We start from the raw sequence: 26,603 nt of genomic DNA on the forward strand, positions 1-26,603 counted from the left end.
CAATTTCACATTTTGCCTAAAGTAACTAGAATTTTGGGAATCTGTAAAAGCATGTAGTTACTTTGTACTTCATTATACTTATAATGGAAGGTTTCGTCCTATCCTACCCGTTCGGCTAACAACCCTCCACTAGTCAAGAGTGCGGTGGGTAAGAGTGGATACCCATTCAATCGCCATTTTATAGGCAATTTCCTTAAACACCCCTTATAGACCAGCTTCGTGAATGAGGCCTACTAACGGTAAGACTGATTGTTTACTCATACATATATAATATTAGACTTTTAATGTCATATATACATAGTATAGGGTGTATTTTACACTTTTAAAATACTAGGGGGTCTAATTTAATAAATTATACTTTTAATTTAATTAAATGTAAACCAAAACATTATGGGTTTATTAAATCTCTTTTAATTATACACCTTAATTAATTAATAAAACCATAAGGGTGTAATTTGAACTTTTTCAAAATACGAGGGTTTTAGAATTTAACATTTCAAAATTAAACTTTTAATCAACTTTTAAATTCCAAAACTTGAGGGCAGGTTTTGAAACTTTTCAAAACATTTGAGATTAGATTTTAAATATTTCAAAATTAACTTTTAATCAAAATTTTAAATTCCAAAACTTGAGGGCAAGTTTTGAAACTCTTCAAAACATTTAACTATTCAAATTTCAAAAACAAAACTTTTAAGTTCAAATTTAAACTATAAAACCTAAAGGGGAAAATTGAAACTTTTTCATAAGATAATTCAAATATAAATTACAAATAATCAATCTTTATCTAATAAAACAAAAGATTATCTAAATTTTGACAATTATATTCTATTTTGGCAAGGATAATCACCATATATACATAAAATTCGGATTTTATTGATAAAAACTGTTTTGGTAATTATCCCACAGCAAAATAGGCAAGAAAATCGCAAAAACAGGCTGCCAGATCCATGGACTCGCCGAGTCAGGGACTGGACTCGCCGAGTCGGCCTGACTCGCCGAGTTCATCCACTGACTCGCCGAGTCAGTGATGCATAGGGCAAAAAACTTCGTTTTTCATGCAAAAATCGATCAATCAAGCATCAAATTCACTAACAAACAGCCCTAGGCTCTGATACCACTGTTCGTTTTCGAGCAATACATCATTCCTATGATGTACATGCAAACCCTAATAGCTTTTGGATCTAGTTTGTATAATGAACATGCAATTGAATATCCAAAGCTATAAACCCTAGATCTATCATATAAGAACTGAAATAAGGGTTTAGTAATTACCTTTGATTGTTATATAGAAATAACAATCAATCCTTGCTTTGATTTTCTTCAGAAAGCTTAGTGCCTCAAGTGTTGCACCTCTAATGGAGTCACAAACACCACTAAGCAATTGGATGAAGGAGAGAAGAGAGGGGAGGCACCAAAAATGGCTGGAAACCCTAAAGGAACACTTAGCCACGTTTTTGGGGCATAGGGGGCCTTTATATACATGTAGGCTATTAGGGTTTACAACTAGGAAACCCTAATCTGGCTGCTTAAGCCCTAAGCAGCCCATGGTCCCCTTTAACATATACCTTGGACGAATTCCTTATGGGCTTCCCATAGAATTCGTCCAACCTATATTATTTAGGTAATCCATAGCCCAATTGCAATTATCTTATAATTACAAATCCAGTCCCCTAAGTTTAATTAATCTCTTTTAGCCACAAAATTAATTCTTAATTAATTCTTGACTAATATCAATTAAACATTATGATTTCTCCTTTAATATATTATTCTCATAATATATTAATAAATCATAATTAAACCTTTCTCTCCTTAATTCATCCTACATATTCTGTGACATCCCCTAATTTCTCGGCCAGAAAAGACCGATTTAATTTATGCTTTTTAAAATAAAATCAAAGAATCTTTTTAAAAGATGTTGCGGAATTGGTCCCCAAAAACAAAACATGATAAAAGTTTGTCAAAACCTTTCTTTAAGAAATATATAATTTCCTTTTATATTAAAACCTCGGGATGTCATGTTCCGATACATATCAAAAGCATAAACAAGACATTATAAGCCTTACAACAGTTATTTATAACTACTGGCCTATAATCCATAAATCACTCATCATCATCATCCGACTATGCTCGGGGTCCACTACCTGTAATCATAAAAAGCTGAGTGGGTCAGGCTTGGAAGCCTGGTGAGCATATAGGGTTTTCAACCCACAATAAATAAATTTATTGTACTTAAACATCAATCAATCAACCAAATTACCCCAACCCCATTATCTTATTAATTTCTTAAGGGTTTACCCAAAGATTCAACTATCACTCCTTCCTAAGGATTCATCCTAAGGAATAGGCCAAGGTCACACCATCACCAGGGTTTATACAATAGGAGCTAAATTCATAGCTCTTATTTATTGACAGTATTATTGACAGTATTCACCCTTGTCATACATGTCAATGGGTTTTTAGAGTACACCTTATGAACATATAGTTCACCCACCTACAGGTTGCAAGTCTGCTAGTGTTCCACAGACCATCTAGAATAGTCCATGGTTGTCATCCATACTCTGTTGAATGACGGGGGTCACCATTTGGGTAAGGGCTTTTCTCATATTTCACCACTCACCCTCAACTTATGATCTCCTTTCACCACTCACCCTCAACTTATGATCAATATTACTGATCATCTCCTTTATCTAACTCACCTTTCATCACACACCCATTATTTCATCTACCCATGTTTTAGCCAACATTTTTGTAGATAAAAATACATATGCAGTTTAAATTATTTAAACAAATGTATAAATCACACCTTCAACATCCAACTCAAATAAACAAACAATAAATATTCACACAACACGTATTTTATATAAAATACTTCATATCTATGTGTAAGGTGAAAGTAACTACACACTCACCTGATTTAATGAAAATCGGGCAGCAATTCGTTTCCTAAAACGATCGTTTCTAATCAAACCGGGAGTTTTATTGAGAAACCGGGCTCTGCAAAGGGTCGGGCTTCGAAACCGAAAAGATAAATTTTCCGGGCTTCTCGGGCACTTCGTGGCGTATTCCGGGGGTTATAATTGATACCGGGGCTTCGAGGGAAGTTGAAATGAAAGAAATATTGAAAAAAGGGCTAAAAATGACAAATTTTCAAAGTATACCCGGGAGGTCTCGCACCTTCCTATTTATAGGGGCGAGCCTCCTGATCCAACGGCTGAGAAGCCTCCAGGTGTCGCAGATCCGAAGCTCGCAGGGGATGGCTCGCACAAGGGCTGCATGTGCGAAGGGGCTGTTGGCTTCTTGTGATTGGACCGAAGCTTAGGTCCGAAGTAGGGCATCCGTGGCAGCCTTGCGAGGGTTCGACCATGTGCTAAGAGGGTACGTGTCGCATCTCTACTGGACCACTTCGGATCAGGTCAGGAGCTCGGATGACTCAGCAGCTCAGACACGTGGCTCGCATGACTCACCAATTTCGGACACGTGACACGTTCTAAGCGAGGGTGACGTGGCAAAAACGTGACTATGCGAATTTTCTCGATTTTTGTGAAAAACTTCTAAAATCCATAACTTTCGCATACGAGCTCCGTTTTCGACGTTCTTTATATGCACGCGTAGGTAAAATTACGCTCTACAACTTTCGATTAGACTTCATCGGCTAATTTTGAATTTAATTTTTATATTATTATTTTTAACAGACCGGGACAGGAAATCCGTTAAAAATTCATAACTTCTTCATCCGACGTCCGTTTTCGTCAGACTTTTTACCGTTCTGCTACTATTTACGAGACCTTCTATTCTCGTTTAGTTTGTGTCGGCTAAAAATCACTCGATCTAAAATTCGAGTTTTTAGCTGTCTAATGCTAAGCCGAAACTTCGAAAAATCATAACTTCCTCATACGAAGTCAGATTTAGGTGTTCTTTTTATACCTACTCTTGGTTTAACGAACACTACGAGTTTCGTTTAGATCACTAAGGCTAAAAAGTAATTTATCAAAAACTCACTTTTTACGACATTCAGCACCGAGCCGGTTTTGTCGTGAAACTTCGGCAGGTCATAACTTCTTCGTTATAACTCGGATTTCGGTATTCTTTATATATCTGTAATCCTTGTCACGACCACTATAACTTTCTTAATAGATATCGACTTTATCTAAAATATATTTTCGACGCTCATTTTTATTCTTAATTAATTAACTCCTAGTAATTAAGCATAAAACACATAGAATTCACATAATTCCTTTTTCATTTCTTCAAAATGAGTTACAAAGGTTAACGTAGACTATCACCTTAATATTAATGCCTAGGCTAGAAACACGAGTGTTACAATTCTCTCCCCCTTAGGATGATTCCGTCCCCGGAATCACATATCACCAAACAACTGCGGGTAGCGACTCATCATGTCACTCTCCGTTTCCCAGGTGAGATTTGGGCCATTCGTATGTTTCCAGCGTACAAGCACTAAATCAACCATCTTGCGTCGCAACTTCATAGTCTTACGGTCAACGATTGCCTCAGGTTCTTCAATCAACCTCTTGTTTTCATCCAACCTTAACTCAGAAATCGGAATTATGTCGGGCACATCTCCCGTGAACTTCCTCAAATAACACACATGAAATGTGTTATAAATACCCTCCAGTTCTTCCGGTAATTCTAGCTTGTAAGCTTGATTCCCGATCCTCCGAAGAACTTTAAATGGTCCAATAAACCTTGGACTCAACTTTCCCCTTCTACCAAACCTTATAAGTCCCTTCCACGACGAGACTTTAAGTAAAATCGAATCTCCAACTTCGAATGATATCGGTTGTCTTTTCTTGTCAGCATAGCTCTTTTGAGCAGCTAACATCCTTTCCCTAATCACTTTCAACTTTTCAGCAGTCTGATGGACTATTTCAAGTCCCATAAGCTGCTTTTCCCCAACTTCCAGTCACCATGACGGCATTCAATACTTTTCCCCATACAAAGCGTGATAAGGTGCCATCTTGATGCTTGAGTGGAAACTATTACCCTAGAAAAATTCTACTAAAGGTAAATGTTCATTCCAGTTACCTTGGAATTCCAGGGTACATGTTCTTAGCATATCCTTCAACGTTTGAATCGTTTATTCGCTCTGACCATCGGTTCGCAGATGGTAAGCTGTATCCAAACACAACTTGGTACCCAATTCCTCTTACAGACTCCTCCAACACCTTGAGGTAAAACGGCTGTCACGATCGGATACAATCGTTAACGGAACACCGTGAAGCCTCACAATTTCCTTCACGTAAGAATTCGCAAGCTTATCCATAGACCATTTCTCGTTGGCTGCTATGAAATGCGCACTCTTAGTGAAGCGATCAATGACCACCTAAATCATGTCGTGACCGTTCCTTGTTCTGGGCAGTTTAGTCACAAAATCCATAGTGATATCTTCCCATTTACCCATGGGTATAGGCAAAGGTTCTAAACTCCCATACGGTTTCTGATGTTGTGCCTTAACCCTAGCACAAGTTACACACTCGGCCACATACTTTGCAACATCGAGCTTCATCGTCGGCCACCAGTAATAGGGTTTTAATACTGCCGGGATGAATCGAGTACATGGTTTTGTGAGCTTCTTCCATCAGAAGATCTCTTACTCCTCCCGCCTTAGGTACCCAAATCCTATCTTTGAATACCTTCAGTCCTTGACCGTTTGTATCAAACACCAACGTTTTTCCCAAACGTTCCTCCTTTCGGTCATTTCTCTTTAAAGCTTCCTCTTGAGCTTTCACAATTGTCGAGACAACTTCAATTCTCAACGCTCTTGGCCTTTTCTTTTCAAGATTTACCTTCCGAATGAGAGCATTAGCAACAACATTTGCTTTACCAGGGTGGTAAAGTATCTCATAGTCATGGTCCTTGAGTAACTCTAGCCAGCGTCGTTGCCTCATGTTCAATTCCTTCTCCATACCTTTAAGGCGAATACTACCGCTGCCAACTCCAGACCATGAGTGGGGTAGTTCTTTTCATGCTCTTTCAATTGCCTCGATGCATACGCTATCACTTTATTCCTTTGGGTCAGAACACAACCTAACCCAACTCCAGAGGCATTACTATAAAATGTGAAGTCATCAACTCCTTCAGGTAACGAAAGAATCAGTGCTTCACACAACTTCTTCTTTAACTTCTCAAAGCTTCATATGCTTCTTATTCCAAGTATAGACAGCTCCTTTGTGGGTCAAAGCTGTCAATGGAGTCGCGATCGAAGGAAAGCCTTGGATAAATCAGCGATAATATCCAGCTAATCCTAAAAAGCTTCAGATCTCCATAGGACTTTCAATCGTAACCTTCGAGTTACAAAATAAATCCTTATTGAGGACTCCTTCTTCTTCTTAGAATAAGTATTTTCCTTCGTTTATTGTAATAGACCGATGGGTCATGTTCTAATGATCTCTCATTGTATACTGCACTACTTAGACTCAGATCTCCTAGGGACAAATTTTGGAGCAAACTATACCTTCCTTCATGTTCTAATGTGATACAATCACAATTCAACATGTATCATTTCTAACTACCAACTTCTTTAACAATGAGTACGATACTTCTATTGATCGCTTTGATCATCTTTCACTTCAATCTTCTGGCTTAAGTCAAATGCTACATCGAACTTGGTTCTATGAACCACATAATAAACTCACCTTAGTCGGACTCAATTTGATATGACCACTAGGGTCAGAATAACAATCATCTTCTTAGTCATTACCGGAACGATGGTAACGACAGACTAGATTAAGATGGAATCAATTACGAGTTCCTTGGTAACCTTGTGACTTTCCCTGATCCAAGTGTGAGTCCTGTGCTTCCAGTAGTGTAGATCTCTACTACTATTCACACCTACTCATACTCGTCCCAAGCACTGTCTCGCAGACCCCAAGTCCTAAAATCACAAAACAAGTTAACACATACGAATGTGTCCAATTAATCATAAAATTTTCCTAGAATCTACTAGGACTTCTTCCATGCGTATCTTCAGTCATCAATTCTACTTCAACTTGGTTGGTGATGGAAATTCCAGACGATGGGACAACTTCAAGAATTACACCAACCATTCCATTCATCAGATGACAAAACCAGGGTTTATATTATTTCCTTGAAACGATTACACAGAGGTTCAAGTTTACCCTATACTACGCCTCTAATAGGCTGCACTACAAGTTACTAACTGCATTGTTACTTTATGTCTTAGTTTTGGGAATATAAGGTCCTTACTCCTGATCCCTTATATCTCCATCTACTTCATTAAGGATCATTTGGTATGCCTTTGGTTTTGGTTTTGGTGGAACATTGGGCATTGCTGCCTCTTTCTTCTTTGCGCAGTCTTTCGAAATGTGCCCTTCCTCGTTACATCGATAGCACATCCTCTTGTTGTACGGACACTCGTTGGCATAATGCCTAGTCTTTCCACACTTGTAGCAGGGTCACCTCTTCGCTACATTTCCCGAAGTTCTTCTTTTTGCACTTCTCGCACCATTTTGCTTCGCCTTCTCCTCCTCCATACTTCGAGAAATTTCTTTTCTCGTTGGACCCTGAAGTCCTTTCAAACTTTCTTTTCTCGCCAACTTCAACCTTGCTGGCGGCTCTCCCCTTAATCATATCTTCAACAGAGTTGGCAGCCCAGATAGCTGCCTCCAAAGTAAGTGCCTGACGTACTGGCATAGTAAGTTCATCCTTACTTTGTTGAAGTAAACGTTTTGTTTCTTCCATCTGTTGATCCAACATCGTATGCACCATTGCCTGCACCCCAGCCATCGTGATTGGCTCAGGCTGTGGATTATCGTTTCCGAATCCACTTTGAGTACTCGCCATTTCGATCTATACACCAATCGTAGGTGAATTTAGATCTTTATTTTCGATAGGCATTAAATCTTCCTTATTACTCCGAAACGTTTATATGTTAGTTCTAATATCATAGTCATACGTTTAGAATCCTACACACATAAGGTTTCCAGATCCGGTCGGCAACAGACCATAGATCCGAACAAATAATGGCATATATGGCAAACATATAGCATTTAGCACATAAAAGCATTTTAGGCATCTTTCCTAAAGTAAACTAGTGCTCGTGTCTAAATTATGGTAGACACTCATCTCACAATCATCACTTAGCATTCTAAGTTTAACTCTAGAAATCCTACAATTTCTTAGTTCGCTTAAACTAACGCTCTGATACCAACTGTGACATCCCCTAATTTCTCGGCCAGAAAAGACCGATTTAATTTATGCTTTTTAAAATAAAATCAGAGAATCTTTTTAAAAGATATTGAGGAATTGGTCCCCAAAAACAAAACATGATAAAAGTTTGTCAAAACCTTTCTTTAAGAAATATATAATTTCCTTTTATATTAAAACCTCGGGATGTCATGTTCCGATACAGATCAAAAGCATAAACAAGACATTATAAGCCTTACAACAGTTATTTATAACTACTGGCCTATAATCCATAAATCACTCATCATCACCATCCGACTATGCTTGGGGTCCACTACCTGTAATCATAAAAAGTTGAGTGGGTCAGACTTGGAAGCCTGGTGAGCATATAGGGTTTTCAACCCACAATAAATAAATTTATTGTACTTAAACATCAATCAATCAACCAAATTACCCCAACCCCATTATCTTATTAATTTCTTAAGGGTTTACCCTAAGATTCAACTATCACTCCTTCCTAAGGATTCATCCTAAGGAATAGGCACAAGGTCACACCATCACCAGGGTTTATACAATAGGGGCTAAATTCATAGCTCTTATTTATTGACAGTATTATTGACAGTATTCACCCTTGTCATACATGTCAATGGGTTTTTAGAGTACACCTTATGAACATATAGTTCACCCACCTACAGGTTGCAAGTCTGCTAGTGTTCCACAGACCATCTAGAATAGTCCATGGTTGTCATCCATACTCTGTTGAATGACGGGGGTCACCGTTTGGGTAAGGGTTTTTCTCATATTTCACCACTCACCCTCAACTTATGATCTCCTTTCACCACTCACCCTCAACTTATGATCAATATTACTGATCATCTCCTTTATCCAACTCACCTTTCATCACACACCCATTATTTCATATACCCATGTTTTACCCAACATTTTTGTAGATAAAAATACATATGCAGTTTAAATTATTTAAAAACATGTATAAATCATACCTTCAACATCCAACTTAAATAAACAAACAATAAATATTCACACAGCACGTATTTTATATAAAATACTTCATATCTATGTGTAAGGTGAAAGTAACTACACACTCACCTGATTTAATGAAAATCGGGCAGCAATTCGTTTCCTAAAACGATCGTTTCTAATAAAACCGGGAGTTTTATTGAGAAACCGGGCTCTGCAAAGGGTCGGGCTTCGAAACCGAAAAGATAAATTTTACGGGCTTCTCGGGCACTTTGTGGCGTATTCCGGGGGTTATAATTGATACCGGGGCTTCGAGGGAAGTTGAAATGAAAGAAATATTGAAAAAAGGGCTAAAAATGACAAATTTTCAAAGTATACCCGGGAGGTCTTGCACCCACCTATTTATAGGGGCGAGCCTCCTGATCCAATGGCTGAGAAGCCTCCAGGTGTCGCAGTGGATGGCTCTCACAAGGGCTGCATGTGCAAAGGGGCTGCTGGCTTCTTGTGATTGGACCGAAGCCTAGGTCCGAATTAGGGCATCCGTGGCAGCCTTGCGAGGGTTCGGCCATGTGCTAAGAGGGTACGTGTCGCATCTCTACTGGACCGCTACGGATCAGGTCAGGAGCTCGGATGACTCAGCAGCTCAGACACGTGGCTCACATGACTCACCAATTTCAGACACGTGGCACGTTCTAAGCGAGGGTGACGTGGCAAAAACATGACTATGCGAATTTTCTCGATTTTTGTGCAAAAACTTCTAAAATCCATAACTTTCGCATACGAGCTCCGTTTTTGACGTTCTTTATATGCATGCGTAGGTAAAATTACGCTCTACAACTTTCTTTTAGACTTCGTCGGCTAATTTTGATTTTAATTTTTATATTATTATTTTTAACAGACCGGGACAGGAAATCCGTTAAAAATTCATAACTTCTTCATCCGACGTCCGTTTTCGTCAGACTTTTTACCGTTGTGCTACTATTTACGAGACCTTCGATTCTCATTTAGGTTGTGTTGGCTAAAAATCACTTGATCTAAAATTCGAGTTTTTAGCTGTCTAATGCTAAGCCGAAACTTCGAAAAATCATAACTTCCTCATACGAAGTCAGATTTGGGTGTTCTTTTTATACCTACTCTCGGTTTAACGAACACTACGAGTTTCGTTTAGATCACTAAGTCTAAAAAGTAGTTTATCAAAAACTCACTTTTTACGACATTTAGCACCGAGCCGGTTTTGTCGTGAAACTTCGACAGGTCATAACTTCTTCGTTATAACTCGGATTTCGACATTCTTTATATATCCGTAATCCTTGTCACGACCACTACAACTTTCTTAATAGATATCGACTTTATCTAAAATTTATTTTCGACGCTCATTTTTATTCTTAATTAATTAACTCCTAGTAATTTAGCATAAAACACATAAAACACATAGAATTCACATAATTCCTTTTTCATTTCTTCAAAATGAGTTACAAAGGTTAGCCTAGACTATCACCTTAATATTAATGCCTAGGCTAGAAACACGAGTGTTACATATTTCTATGGTGAAGGCAACCCAAAAGGACCATGCTCATAATCGGATCAAGTACATACCAAAATAGTTATGGAGTTCGACACTAATCCAACATAACTAACTTATATGAAAACTAAAAAGACCCTGGTTGGTTGGTCTATGATTTCGGAGTGTATACTCTCAGAGTTATATATAATTGAGATTTTATAGACTTAGAATCTGTGATCTTCGCTCTACTTCTTGTTCCTTGTTTGGTTGTGGACTTAGAGTAGGATCACTTATTCGAAGGTCTATTTAATCTTGGTTATGTATAATCGGTATACACTACGTAATTATAGGAGGACCCAGTGAGGATCACCATAAAAATCTTAATATTTTAACTAATCTCATAGATTCATTAGGCATTTTCATTCTCGTGCAACCAACACACCTAGACAGAGCAAGCAGTCAACGAAAGAGTCGAGACAGAACCAGAAAAAGGGTTCACAAGGAGGATTTTGAGAAAGAATCGAAAGAAAGGAAATACTCCCTTCCCGAGCCATAAAAATCGACTCTCTTAAAAATCAGTATCGATACTCTATTATAGTGGAACTAAATTCTAGATAAAATACCTATTTCTTCTCTCTACCACAAGTACATCATGAGAATGTAAGATGAGACATTAAAAATCGTATATCAAAAAAAGAAATTTATGTGCGTATATAAATAAATGGGTGACATCTAGAGACAACTATTGTTTCTTACCAACTTATTTCATACATTGTAACAGAATCATGCCTCCGCATGGAAATAACCAGTCAACCAACGAAACACCATTCCTGCAGATAGACTATGCTACCTTTCAAGCTGCGGTTTCAGCCGCCGTGTCCGCCGTTATGGCATATCTCAATGCAAATAACACTAGTGAAAATGGAAGTGGTGTAGGCAATTCAAACCGTAGTAACAACCAAGGAAATCGACAAGTACCTACCTATAAGAATCCTTCAACTCACAAATCTAAGATCAATAAACGAAAGTTCTGGAACAAAAAGAAGAGCGAAGTATCTCCAAAACTTACCAGGAGGCAGCAAACTGCGGTGACCCCTGCAACCACAACATCTGCTACTCTAGCACCAACGTCAGTGCGCCAATATGCTGGGAATCTTCCAAACTGCAACAAGTGCAACTACCATCATACCGGAGCCTGTCGAGTGTTGCATTGAATTGGGTGCAATAGAATTGGGCATACATTCCCTTTTTGTAGAAACCCATCCCAACACTTCACTTCAACCACCGATGCTAGTATTAGTCGGATATGTCATGCGTGTGGTGAAATAGGGAATTTCAAGAGAGATTGTCCAACAGAGAAGAATGACGGGGGAGTAGGAGGTGTCTAGCAACGGGACGTGGCGAAACAACAAGGAGCCCTACTAGAATTTTTGGTATGCATTCTAACAACGATAATTAAACATCAAATTTTACTCTAAAAATCCCAGCATTTAAGGCATCAAACTCATAAATTATTCCCTCACCCAAATAAACCCAATCGTCTATATGAAAGATAAGGACCCTCGCATGTGAGCTAGTACGACATAGCGTATACCTCAGAGTCATCTATAAGTAAGATTTGTAGACTTATAGTGAGTGATTCCGCCTTATTTCCTATTCCTTGTCTGGTTGTGGAATTAGGGCAGCATCGCTCAGTCGACGGTATTTCAAATCTTAATTATGCGTGACTGGTATACCCCAAGTAATAATAAATACACCCGATAGGGATTCTATTCTAAAAAGGGCATCATTTTCAACTTCTCAAAACTCACAATACTCACTAAGAAGCAATACACAAATGTTCGCAGTACTAATAACAAAAGGAAAAACTAAAAACACCGAGAACATATACAGGGAAGCATTACGGTCTAACAAACACTCTTTCCAGATCAAGTAATAACTAAGAGATTCCGACGTCATTCAAACTCAATTGGCTTGGTCCGCACCATACCAATTGTGTGTTCTACGGATTTAATATTCTCCTTAACTAGCCGACTAACAAAGCCATCGTCACTCATAGCGGTGAACCCGACGCAAACCCCAAAATCATCGCATGCCTCAAACTTTCGAAGTACTCGTGTGAGGAGTATCACACTTTTCAACAACCTTTCAAGAATGCCACACGTATAGCAAGTCAACTCCGAGGGTAGCGACAGGTGGGCCATACGGTTAAACTATCACCACTTGGGACACGCATCGGGGTGGTATATAATTAAGATCCTACGGATTTCGGATGTGTGATTCCGCCCTATCTCTTGTTCCTTGTTTGGTTGTGGACTTGGGGCAGAATCACCCAGCTGACAATCTAACCGATCCTAACTATATACGACTTGAATACACTAAGTGATGATAGAGGAACCAGGTATAAGAACCTACCACGACTTCAGGACGCAGCTGTCGGGAGTACGGATGGGCTCGACACCATTAAAGTAATCCTTGCCAGGATTGGTCCGGTAGCATACGAGCTTCAATTACCGCAGGAACTTAACAACGTCCGTCCTACCTTTCATGTGTCGAACTTGAAGAAATTCTTGTCCGTTGAAACCCTTCTCATTCTACTTGTCGAAATTGAGATCAACGAGAACCTCCACTTGTAGAGGAACCTGTGGAAATCATGGATCGAGAGGTCGAAGTGACGAAGCAAAGCCGCGTTCCCATCGTAAAGGTCCGCTGGAACGCCAAGCGAGGACCCGAATATATTGGGAACGTGAGGACCAAATGAAGCAAAAGTACCCACATCTATTCCCCAACCCTCGAAGTCCCACTCAAAATGCAAATTTTGGGACGAAATTCCTTCTAACGAGGGGATAATGTGACAAGCGTCAATTTCAAGTCAAAGTCAAAGTCAAAGTCAACAAGTCAAACCGGTCAAACTTAACTAGTACTTCTATGTTAAAAGTTATTCTATGTATAAAAATGTGCATTTGTATGTCAAGAATTCAAGTGTCTCGGAGAATTTATGTGTTTAATAATGAAAAACACTAAGAAGGGAGTTAAATGCATCAAACACGACTATGGACCCTTTTGGGGACTTAAAACAATCATAAACGAAGCATAACGAGGTTCACGAACCTTGCATTACGAGACTATACAATAATATTGACTAAAAATAAATCTCTCCCAAATCTCTCTCAAAATCTCTCTCAACTTTTTATAGTCATCCGGGTCATCCCGACCCTTAACTTGGCCAAAAACCGCTTGAAACGGGAAGTTTACGTGAAAAACAGCCCTATAGGACCGAAACCCTTCTTAGGGACCGAACCCTCTTAGAGGAGAACCTCTTAGAGCCGAACCCTGCATAGAACCGAAGGTCCCCTTTCAGGACCGAACTTAGCCCTTTCTGAACCGAACATAGCATCCGAGACCGAACCTCATTGGACCGAAGTCAGCAGGACCGAAGCTCAAGTACACCCGAAATGAACCGAGCCCTCGGTCCATTTCGGTTCCCTCTCACCTTCGGACCCGAGACCCACCCTTCGGATCCGAGCCTTCCCTTCGGTTCCTTCTTCTCCCCACTCTCGGTCCTCATCTCCTAAGGACCGAACCTCGCAGGTTCGCCCCTATTTCCTGGTTTTTGACTACTTTCGCCTCTTAAGCCCGTTTTTGACGTTTTTGACGGGGATTTTTCACCAAATTCATATTTTTATCATTTTAAACTCCCTAAACTCATATTTTATTTATATCTCAAGGATGTATTAATTATAAATCATTATTTTACATTAAAGAAAAGGGCTTAAGGTATTTTATGTTACAAGTGGACCAAGTGTGTCCACCTGCTTCCTATGTGTCACTTTCTCATTGGTCCAACCTTATCCACATCACATAAACCAAGGAAAACATCCTATCAATTTTGCAAATTGCTCCAGCAACCTCCTATATAAAGAAATCCCTGGAGGATTTCTTGGTTTGCCTTGATCATTTCCTTCACCATCAAACACTCACACTCCTTAACCATCAAGAGAGCCTCTTTTTCTCTCAACTTCCAGCCACACTTTTGAAGTGTTCTTGAGTTATTTAATTACTTATTGGTAAGTATTTCCTTCTAACTCAAGTGCTATTACATGTTTTCATAACACTCTTGAATCATCTACACACATATTAACACGAAATCATTCATGGGATCATCCAAAAACTTCGTGTGTTCATCAAGTGTTCTTGACTTGAAACTCATCATCTTCAACCTTCCATCCTTCAAGAAATCACATAAGGTGAGTTCATACCCCTACATTTTCCAGTTTTCTTTAGTTTTCAGGGGGGGGGGGGGAATACAAGTTAAAACACCAAAAACTTAACTAAACTCAAACATCATCTTTCAAGAGAAAAGTTGAGTTCTATTCACGGACTGTTTTTACCATCGTAAACTTAATATCTTTCAAAACTGTTTAATATGCAAATAATTCAGGTTTATACCTTTAAAATGACTACTTGCACATCTCCATACGGTATTTCTACAATTTATGGAGATTTTTACAAAACAGCCTATCATTTCAGAAACCACTTCGGACGAGTCTATGAAGTTGAACCTTTTTACACAAGTTAAAGGTCATTAAAAATCACGATAAAAATTATGAATGATATAGACACATTTTCTAGACCCTCAGAGTTTACGGATCTAAATTTCGATCTCTGATGATTTTTCTATAAATTTTTCCAATAGCAAGAACAGAAAAGTTAAAAACTATAAATAGTTAACAATTCTTATTTATACATTGTAACTTGCTGAGCAAGGTGTGTAGTAATTATTTGAATACATATAGCTGATAGTACATATTATATACCTTAGTTTAAAGGTATGAATCATATACAAAGAAGTACTACCACTACAAATAATTATAATAGATTATAATAAGTAAAGTTAAGTCTATTATACACCACAAACAAACATGTTAAACTATAATAGGTATAGTTAGGTTTCATATACAATACAAGCATTATGATAAACTATAATAGGTATAGTTTATGTTTCTTTTACTTTTCAAATTCATTACAAAAGGTTTTCCATATAAACGGGGTACGAATACAAAGTACCGAGTTTATACAAAAAGGGTACATTACAAAGTACCGGGTTTTTCATATAAACGGGGTACGAATACAAAGTACCGGGTTTATACAAAAGGGGTACATTACAAAGTACCGGGTTTTTCATATAAACGGGGTACGAATACAAAGTACCGGGTTTATACAAAAGGGGTACATTACAAAGTACCGGGTTTATACAAAAGGGGTACATTACAAAGTACCGGGTTTATACAAAAGGGGTACATTACAAAGTACCGGGTTTACACAAATGGCTTTTATAGTATTAAAATTTCATATACTATTTTAAGTATGGGAATTTACTTACAAAAATGGAGTCTTAATGCATTAAAGGCTACAAGCTATCTTTTTGAAAATACAGAATCTACCAGGTTAAGCGTCATCACTGGCAAAGTGAGGACATCTTCAAACTAGTTTTCTTAATAGTAAAACTACACACTTGTAAACTAAGTATGGTATTTACACTTCCATATTTCGGCCTTGGTTCCATAAAGGCTATAACACACTTTACGGAAAATATAGGATTTTCTGGAAACATTAGAGACTTAAGAACCACACAAAAAGGGGTTTTATGCACATACAAAACTACATATACTATTTTAAGTATGGAAATTTACTTACGAAAACAGTGTCTTAGTAAATACCTAGTAGATCCGTTCGATCTAAAACTTTACTAACATGTACATACCAAGAAATCGCACCAGGAGCATATTTTGCTTACTAATCTTTCGAATTTTGAAACGTTCTTTGAAAACACGAGAAACACAGGTATATTTTGGTCTTAAGACTCAAAGGAAACATTCCACTTTTCCAAAGAACAAAAGGACGTATCTCTTTTACAACAAAAATACTTATGAACTCACCAGCTTTAATGCTGATACTCTTTCAAATTACTTGTATTCACAGGAAATTAGTAAGTCAAGTATGCATACAGGTTTCGAGAAGACGGAGCATCATAGTGCCAAGTCTTATTTTTGCTGTTTACTTTTGGAGTCAAACTTATGTAAATCAATTACAATGTAAACTATATGTTATCAATGAAATGGTTGTTGTTGCTTTGATTACTATTGTACAATTGTTGTGATACTGTGCATGACGTCCTCCCCCCCCCCCCCAAACGTTTCCGCCATTCCGGTTTAGGGATGTGACAGTAGATGCAGTATAACATGACTATAAAAAAAGATTTAACAAGATGAAAACCAGAAGTTGAATAAGTAAAAAGTTTGACTCTTACCCGACTTTTATCAAATTGTGTGCCATTGGAGATTCCATAATTCCAAGACCAAGAAACCCCACACGCGTAGGGTTTTCATCTGCCATACAAAATAAAAGATTGATGAAATTGGGTGTTTAGATGTGTGCTTTGAAAGTGATAATATGCTAAACAAATTCCCCCTTCGGCATCTTTTCCCAAATTAAACATTATATTGGTTAATGTGATTACAATTGGCCAACTAAATTTGCAGAAGCGAAATTGGAATTTAATCAGGAACTAGGAAGTATAAACTGAATTTTACTCCGTCGTCAAAACCCACTGATAATCAAAACTAGAACGCACTCGTTAAGAATTCCAAATTCACAATGAAGTAAATAGAATTGAAAAAATGGATACCTGCGGAGGTTTGAGAAGAAAGTACTTTGAAAGAGAAAGAAACTTTGGGAAATCAGATCGTCGGAGACTTGAGGTTTCTGTGTCGGTTTCGTCGCCGATTACTGGAGCCATTGTGGCCACTGGATAACATACTACGTACTCATCACGATTGAAATCAGTCGGACTGTCGCCTTGCTGGAGGTGAGACCCAATTCTCCTTCCTCGTCAATTCCATTCATATTCTTTCGACAGAGGAGGTCTAAACAACCGACAACCCTAGGATAATGAAAGGTCTGGTTCTCACGAATGGAGGAGACATTGGATGGAGGCGTATTTTAATCTTCAATTGGTTAAAAACCTAATTTAATCAGAGAAAGAGAAAGAGAAAGAAGGAATGACAACATGACCAAATTAATTTAGTTGATTTTACGGAACCATAAAAATGGAAATTCCATTTCTACCCTTGAGACCCTTAAATGTAAATTTAATAATTATAATTTGGTTCCACAATTCTTGTAATTTACATAACTAACACATTAATATAAACCTTTGATTTTAAGATTTAAATGGCTCAGATCTGTTCTCGTGATCTCAACCTTTTTAGTGTTCTCAATTGATCCTACTCCTATATATATATATATATATATATATATATATATATATATATATATATATATATATATATATATATATATATATATATATATATATAATAGTTCATGTTTTTTTATTAAAATTTCAATGTTCTATATTTTACATAATAATTTTATTATTGTAATTGTTGTTTAAAAGAAAATTTGTCTTTTTCAATTTCTTTATATTTTATTATGTTGTAAATTAAAGGAATTGTTTATTCTTATAAATTATGATAAAACGTTCATTTTAAATTGGGAAAATGACTTATATGGGTAACTATGTTTCAAAATCGTTCAAAAAAAATCATTCAAGTTTGGTTTGTCCAAAAAACACCATCCAAGTAAAGCATTTGTACAAAAAACACCAACGGAGTATTTTCTTTGTTCAAATTTGACCTTGTGGTAACCGGCAATTACCGGTAAAAAAGAAGTAAAGGAAAAAAAACAAGAGGAAATTGCTCAAAGGGGTAACTATGTTTCAAAATCGTTCAAAAAACATCATCCAAGTTTGGTATGTTCAAAAAACATCATCCAAGTAAACTTTTTGTACAAAAAACACCAACAAACTAAATGTTTTTTTTCAAATAATACCCACCAGTAACTAGCTCTTATAGGTTAAATGATGACTTGGCTTAATTATTATGACATGACATAATAATTATTGACAAAACAATAAATGATATACTCCTCCTTTAAAAATCGATTTAGAGTTTCTTCATGAACGAATGACTTCTTCTCCTATGATTGCTCTTCTTCTTCTAAAGTGATGATCTCGAACTCAAGTTCAAAACCCTAATTCTTGACTTAAGGCAAAAAGGACTCCTTTACCCTTGCCTCAATGGGCCTCCCTCCCCTAAGGCCCAAATCCATAAACAGCCCAAAAAGGCATCCAAGCCCAACTACAAGGCCTCTAAGGTCCAATATGGCCCAAGAACCCCCAACATGGCCTTAAGCCCAAAAAATAACCTGCTACAATCAGGTGGGCCCGAGGCCTAACTTAAACAAGTCCATACATACACCCAGCAAATGTTGAAGCCTCTGCGATCCGGATTTCAATCCAGTACGCCCGGCGTACTCCTAGCGTATGCCCAACGTACTCGGCTAGGATCAACAACCGCCAATCTTTCGAAGGCCATAACTTCTTCATTCTAAGTCTGATTTCGTTATGGCCATCGGAATAAGTTATGGCGTACGCCCATCGTACTCGGCTAGGGTGAAGAAGTTATGGCCTTCAGAAGATTGACGGTTCTTGACCGTAGCCGAGTACATTAGGCGTACGCTAGGAGTACGCCGGGCGTACTGGCTTGAAATCTGGATCGCAGAGGCTTCAGCATATGCTGGGCGTATGAATGGACTTGTTTAAGTTAGGCATCGGGACCACCTGATTGTAGCAGGTCATTTTTTGGGCTTAAGGCCATGTTGGGGGTTTGTGGGCCATGTTGGGCCTTAGAGACCTTGTAGTTGGTCTTAGATGCCTTTTTGGGCTTTTTATGGATTTGGGCCTTATGGGGAGGGAGACCCATTAATGCAGGAGTAAAGGAGCCCTTTTTGCCATAAGTCAAGAATAAGGGTTTTGGACTTGAGTTCGAGATCATCAATTTAGAAGAAGAAGAGCAATCATAGGAGAAGAAGAAGTCATTCGTTCATGAAGAAACCCTAAATCGATTTTTAAAGGAGGTATATATATCATTTATTGTTGTGTTAATAATTATTATGCCATATCATAATAGTTAAGTCAAGTCATCATTTTACCTGTAAGAGCCAGTTACCGATAGGAAATATTTGAACAAAACATATAGTTTGTGTAACACCCAAAAATTTCGAACAAATTTAAACTTTCAAAACATGTCAAGTTCATCAAAACATTACAACTTTGTTTTCAAAATACATTCTATCAGAGTATTCCCAGAAACATAAACATAACAGGAGGAGCTGTACGATCATGCCTTCGCCTTGCCACGATCCCCTGATGTACCTGAAACAATAAACTGAAACTGTAAGCCCGAAAGCTTAGTGAGTTACCCCCCAAAATACCGATACAGATACAGTCCACATAACCATGTCAGCAATAACATATCATAGCAAAACTGAACAGAACAACACATAACGGGTCCACAGCCCTACAGACTGTAATACCCCCGAGCCCACAGTACGAGTCTCCCTCAGCCCGTAACTGGAATGCTCCCGAGCCCATAGTACGAGTCTCCCTTAGCCCGTAACTGGAATGCTCCCGAGCCCACAGTACGAGTCTCCCTTAGCCCGTAACTGGAATGCTCCCGAGCCCACAGTACGAGTCTCCCTTAGCCCATAACTGGAATGCTCCCAGGGTTTGTTGGCTACCACACAAAGCGGTACAACCTCAACCCATCCCATATAACAATCACATAACATAACATAACCACTGAGCATGCAATAATCATATAACATCACAGGTAGTCCTACAGATCTACCTAACTGGCATAACCACTAGCATGCAACACTAACTCATACCCAACATCTAACACTGCTAGGATAACATATCCAATGGGCCGGCCTTGGTGCCTTAGACCCCTTAGTATAGTGAGGATAACTCACCTCGCAAATGTCGACCCGGAAGATAAAACCCAACTCTCGAATCACTTGGCACAGGCTCCACCACCTAATACCATAGCACAATATACTCATAAGTCCTTAACCTTATAAGGTACTCCATAACCCACTAGTCAACCCCTGGTCAAAGTCAAAGTCCTCAGTCAAGGTCAACAGTCCATGTTGACCTTACTCGCCGAGTACCCTCAGCTACTCGTCGAGTTCCTTGAAGCACTATCCCACTCGTCGAGTCATCGAGGTGACTCGTCGAGTTTCCCCGATTCTCGACCCACTCTAAGGCTACCCGTCTAGTTTTCCTTTTTGCACACGACGGACACATACATATTCATAACTTGGGGAAAACTCATCCGACTCGCCGAGTTGTTCTTCAACTTGCCGAGTTTTATGGTAATCTTCATCGGACTCGCCGAGTTGTTCATCCAACTGGTCGAGTCCACGGCCATCTTCATGTGACTCGCCGAGTCAACCTTGCGACTCGCCGAGTCCATTCAGTCATTTTTCCATACAGACTTGTTTTGAGCCATGCAGCGGCTCCAAATCACAGATCCAAGCTTCTAGGGCATGCTTATCACGTAAAGTTGCAAACTTTACGTGCATGCATGGATATAAAGGCTCTAAATGCCTATTTTAAGTTCTTAATGGAACTTCATGCTCAAGAGGGACCTTAATCATGACCAAAACTGAGACTTTATGCTTATAGAATCCAAGGAGGGTCCAGATCTGAAGTTACAACCTCAGATCTAGCCCATAGCTCATCTTTCCAACTTAATATCTCATCAAAAACCCTAAAACTCAACCAATAGAAGAGATTCACAAAGAAAAGGCGATTTGGTTACCTCCAGAAGATGATAACTGAGATAAGAGTTGATTCCCACACTCTACTTGCTCCAATCTCCTTCTCCTCTAAGCTTTCCCCCTCCAAGGATCCTCTCTTCAAGCTTCAAACACACAATGGGCACACACACACGTATTAGGGTTTTCTGAGCTCTCAAATGACTGCAAAGAGGCCAAAGGAGGCTTATCATTCCTTAAACAGGGTGCAAAACCCCAGGATTTAGGGTTTCATCTGCCAGCTCCTACTCGTCGAGTCAACCTTAGTGGACTCGTCGAGTAGGTCACTAAATACGCGTTCCAACCCCGCTGCTACTCGACGAGTAGGGCAACCAACTCGTCGAGTAGGGACATTAAACCAATTAACATTTTATTTAAATCCATACCTGGAATCGGGGCGTTACAGTTTGTTTGTGTTTTTTGTACAAAAAGTTTACTTGGATGGTGTTTTTTGAACATACCAAACTTGGATGAAGTTTTTTAAACGATTTTGAAACATAGTTATCCCTTTGAGTCATTTCCTCTAGTTTTTTTCCTTTATTTATTTTTTACCGGTAATTGCCGGTTACCACAAGGTCAAATTTGAATAAAGAAATACTTCGTTGGTATTTTTTGTACAAATGCTTTTACTTGGATGGTGTTTTTTGGATACACCAAACTTGAATGATATTTTCGAACAATTTTGAAACATAGTTACCGATATAAGTTATTTTCCCTTTTAAATCCTTTAAAATTGTGTTTAGCACCCCTTCCCTCAAACCAAGGTGCACTTACAAACCAAATTACAAATTTAATTAATTAATTTTAATTAGCCTTAATACTGTATACGTCAACTGTCACACTTTTTGTATACATAAATCCAATACAAAGACGAGGAAATGAGAAATATAGCCAAATTCATTAATTTATTTCTTATTTTTTAGTCAAAAATTATGAGTTAACCTAAATTAGCTAACAAAATTGTAAGTATTAAGAAAGGGAAATTAAATATCCTCTTATTTTTTATGTCTTATTTATTCTTCTACTCATATTAAATTATGACATGTTTCATATTTTGATAAAATTAATCATATTTTAAAAGACTTGTTATTATTTCATACTAGTAGGAGGATATTTAATTTCTCATTTAGAAAAACTACGGTCAATTTATTTATACTTATTAGTTGTGAGACTCGTGTATTACACGAGTTTATTTAGAAAAAAAAAATTAAATATGAAAGTCTAAACATTTGAGAAGTTTGAATTTAAAAGAAAATGAAAAAAAATATTGAATTATTGAAATTGAATTGTTCATTCTCTTTTAAATTTAAACAAATAATTGAGATAAATAAACAAAGAAAATAATTGAGCTTCAATTTAGATATTCTAAAATTAGAAGGAAAGTTTGGATTAATGAATATGATATCGATTTATTATTTTATTTATTATAATTATTACATTTAAAAATTATGTGGAATTTAATAAAATGAAAAAAAAAACCATAAAATAATATATGGATTTACTTTAATTTAAAATTACCACAAAATAACATATGACAAAATATATGAGAAAATGACATATAGGGAAAACAATGTTTTAATTTATTATAGTAGATCACTATCGTATTAGATCTAATGATGTATTAGAGTAAGTTGGCAGATAAGAGCCACGTAGACGCTCTTAATTTCTTGTATTGAGGGTTCACCATCTTCTTGAACCCACACCTCTCTCTCTCTCTCTCACACACACAAGCTCATATTCTACTACATTTTCAATATTTGTACATTGAGAATAGTTGTGAAAGATGAATTATGTGTGTTGTGCGTAGGAATGGATGAATATGATATGATGTCTAAATGACAATGATGTTCAAGGGTTGAGGGAGATGAACTTCTAACCTGATTAAAGTGTTGGAAGGGTAAAAAATCTTAAACAAGAAAATATGTCAAAATATATCTTTAACTTATGCAACATTTTGTTGATAAAACTAAATTTTTATGATAATATAATTTTGGTATTGCACAATACATTATTTATTTATAAGAATTTAAAGAAATCACACAAAGTATTGTTTATTATCAACCCGACTCTTTTAAATTCAATTCATTAACTTATAGTATTTTTTTAAAAATGTTACTCAGCATGTATAATTGGTTCATCTTGACATCTGGAATGACACCTTACCTACCACTAAGGGTTTTTAATGTGAGCTAGGTACATAAAATGAATCTATATTCCTGTACTTTTCAATAACCTGTAAAAAGTTGTTAGATTGGACCCGATACAAAGAATAAATCTTTATCTGAATATGGAAGGCTTCGTAGCCACTCAATAATTCTAACATATGTAAAGTTGTTTTGAATCAACGAAAATAGAAGCCATATTCATTTTAGTAAGAAAAATAAGTGATGCATCAACGTTACATATTTAAGGTTTTTAAAGCATTTAATGTATGATATCTTAAGATAGATTGTGAGAATTATTGTGTAGCATGTATGATGGCAAGTTGAAATATTTAAATGTGTTAAATTGAATGTGTAGTTGTATGGTGGGAATATAATAAGAATCGAGATTTGATTCTCAATAATTTTATATAAAAGTACAAAATAGGGAAGAAATTACAATCATCTAATCATCTAATATTTATAATAACAGTAACTAATTAAACTGTAGCTAAAAACCGCCACCCAACAGTGAAAATGGATAAGCCGGCGAGGGCCTAACGTCCGGCTCCGGCGAAGGACCTCCGGAGTAATTTATATCATACCCACCGCCGGTTCCATCTGTAAAATTTACATACCTGTTAATGCCGTTCACCGGTGCGTATTCCATGTTAACAGCAGCGCCGCCGCCACCGCTACCGACCTTGGACTTTGGCCATGCCATGGACGGTGTATCCGGCGATGAAGATGACTGCCAAAACGGTTCATTACCATAATAAGCCTCCGGTGACGAAGTGGTCCATCCTTCGATTATTTGACACTCTTCCTCCTTGAACTTCACCCTCGACGAAGACGGCGGCGGAGGAGGAGGAATCAAACTCCGTTGTCGCTTTTTTTTCAACAACCGTTTCGATCGTTGATCCTTTTCAAGCATCATACGTGGCAAGATCTCGGGATCTTCCGCTACTTTATGCAATAACGCCATCATTTGCTCCGGCCGCCGCTCCGTCGCTTGAAGCCTCTTGTTCATCCCGACTAACTCCTGTTCTAGAGCCTTTTGCTCCTGCTTTAACCTCGCAATCTCCATCGCCATCTCATCTTCTTCATCTTCCTCTCCTCGCATAAAGTTTCTATTATGAATCTGCTTTTTTCTCTCTATATTCTTCAGTAACTGCGTCTGTCCTCTCAAAAACCACTCGTTCGCAAACTCCCATTTATCAGGATCCACTTTTCTGAAACCCTAAAATTCGTTAACCAAATCCATCAACACCTCAAAACACAATCGAAACAGAAACATAAACTCAGAAACAAATACATAAAGATTTGATTGCGAATGCTTAACTTACATAAGTGTTTAATTGACGAACAAAGCTGGAGAAATTATTGTGTTTGAAGTAAGCAGGCAAGAGACGTTGGGAGAAACCGAGGGGTTCGACGACGATGAAGCTGTTATTGGCGATTCCCCAGCGTATGAAGCCATCGAGTGAAGGGTCGTTTACCATCTGATAGGTTTTGAGGATGAAAGGTGCGATGATGTCGTTAGAATCCATGATTTCAACTTCAAGAGTGTGAGGAAGAAGGAGTTGAGTGTTAATATATATGAAGAAGTAGTTAAGGTTATTGTGAAAGCATGGAGGTCACGGCAGTGGGCCCGGAAACAGTACTGTGGGGCCGTCAACGCTCAGATATTTTGCCAGTTATCTCGAGTTTTGTTCACGCGCCAAACGAGAGTATGGGTTTCTCATAAAAAAAAGGTCAAATATTATTAGAATTCTTTTATTGTTATTTTGGAAAGAATTTAACAAAATCTATATCGTATCATATCATATTATACTTATAAAGGAGATATTTTTCCTTAAACCTCATACATTTGAAACCCCCACAAAAATTTGCAAACACCTCATGTATTTGAAACCTCCTATTTTAATGAATACCACTCAATTATACTTATAAAGGAGATATTTTTCCTTAAACCTCATACATTTGAAACCCCCACAAAAATTTGCAAACACCTCATGTATTTGAAACCTCCTATTTTAATGAATATCACTCAAAAGTCTCTTAATAATAATTAACAATTCAAATGTTTTATAACTTATATAATATATTTAATAAACAATTAATGGATAGTCTACTATAAAAATGTCAATCTCTTTGAGTAGACATACAAATACAAATCACATACAAATTTCACAAAGAAAACAAGTTTAAAGGTTTCTGTGTTGGTTTGATGGCTTTAGACCATTTTTCGAGCCATGTTATTATGTTGAAGTTTTTAATTTGTAAGTTTGTTATATACTATTTTTTTTTATATTTTCTTGATTTAAGTATTTTTTTAAGAATATCATTGTATGTTGTGGTTGAAATTTTAATGTAAATTATATTAGATTCATGTTATCGATCATATGTTATGGAATGTGATATATATAATATTTAATTAACTATTGTATACATGTTTGTATGTTCGTGTTGCTTCAAAGCAATAATTAATTAAAAATTATGGATATGTCATATTATACATATTATCCATGTAAGTCTCTTTTAAAATACAAATTGACTATCTTATTACTTTATATTTTAGTATATATTTAACATTTTAATTATAATAATAAATGTTTTTTAAAAGTTTCTTTCACTTATTAACAATAATAAGTGATTTTAAAATTAATGCATAATAATTATAAATTATAAAAATCATGGATATATCATATTATCCATGCAAATCTCTTTTGAAATACATATTGTATATCTTATCACTTTATTATTTAGCTTATGTTTCACATTTTAATAATAATAACAAATGTTTCTTAAAAGTATTCTTTAACTTATTATTAATAATAAGTGGTTTAAAATTAATGAATAATAATGTTAAATGATAATAACATCAAATAATAAATTACATTTAGCTACAAAAAAATTGTATTTTAAATGAACATCATTATTGAAATTAAAAATGATCGCATAAGTAAAAATATAATTAATCAATCATAATATTTGTTAAAAGTAATACTAAATAGATAATTATATTTAATTCTATTAATGATGAAGGTGGGTTGATGTCAATGAATATTATTGTTCAAAATAATTAAGATTTT

At 36.9% G+C, this 26,603-nt stretch overlaps 1 protein-coding gene across 1 annotated transcript; it reads right to left on the minus strand.

Moving 5' to 3' along the window:
* Positions 1 to 23,903: 23,903 nt before the first annotated feature.
* On the minus strand, positions 23,904 to 25,086 carry LOC145111776 (heat stress transcription factor C-1-like). The gene is made up of 2 exons (XM_079048028.1): positions 24,855 to 25,086; positions 23,904 to 24,748 (listed from the first exon to the last, which is right to left on the minus strand). The coding sequence occupies exons 1-2, from the start codon at positions 25,056 to 25,058 to the stop codon at positions 24,020 to 24,022; spliced, it is 933 nt and encodes a 310-aa protein (XP_078904154.1). The 5' UTR covers positions 25,059 to 25,086; the 3' UTR covers positions 23,904 to 24,019.
* Positions 25,087 to 26,603: the final 1,517 nt, after the last annotated feature.

This window comes from Lactuca virosa, chromosome 5 (assembly GCF_052849685.1).
Source record: "Lactuca virosa cultivar CGN04683 chromosome 5, Lactuca_virosa_CGN04683_v6, whole genome shotgun sequence".
Classification (NCBI taxonomy): Eukaryota; Viridiplantae; Streptophyta; class Magnoliopsida; order Asterales; family Asteraceae; genus Lactuca; species Lactuca virosa.

What these genes read in the sequence shown, in the direction of transcription:
- LOC145111776 (XM_079048028.1), bottom strand. Translation starts at nt 25,058, where the DNA reads ATGGATTCTAACGACATCATCGCACCTTTCATCCTCAAAACCTATCAG. An exon ending in TTCGTCAATTAAACACTTAT is followed by an intron (nt 24,749 to 24,854) that starts GTAAGTTAAGCA and finishes AACGAATTTTAG; the next exon opens with GGTTTCAGAAAAGTGGATCC.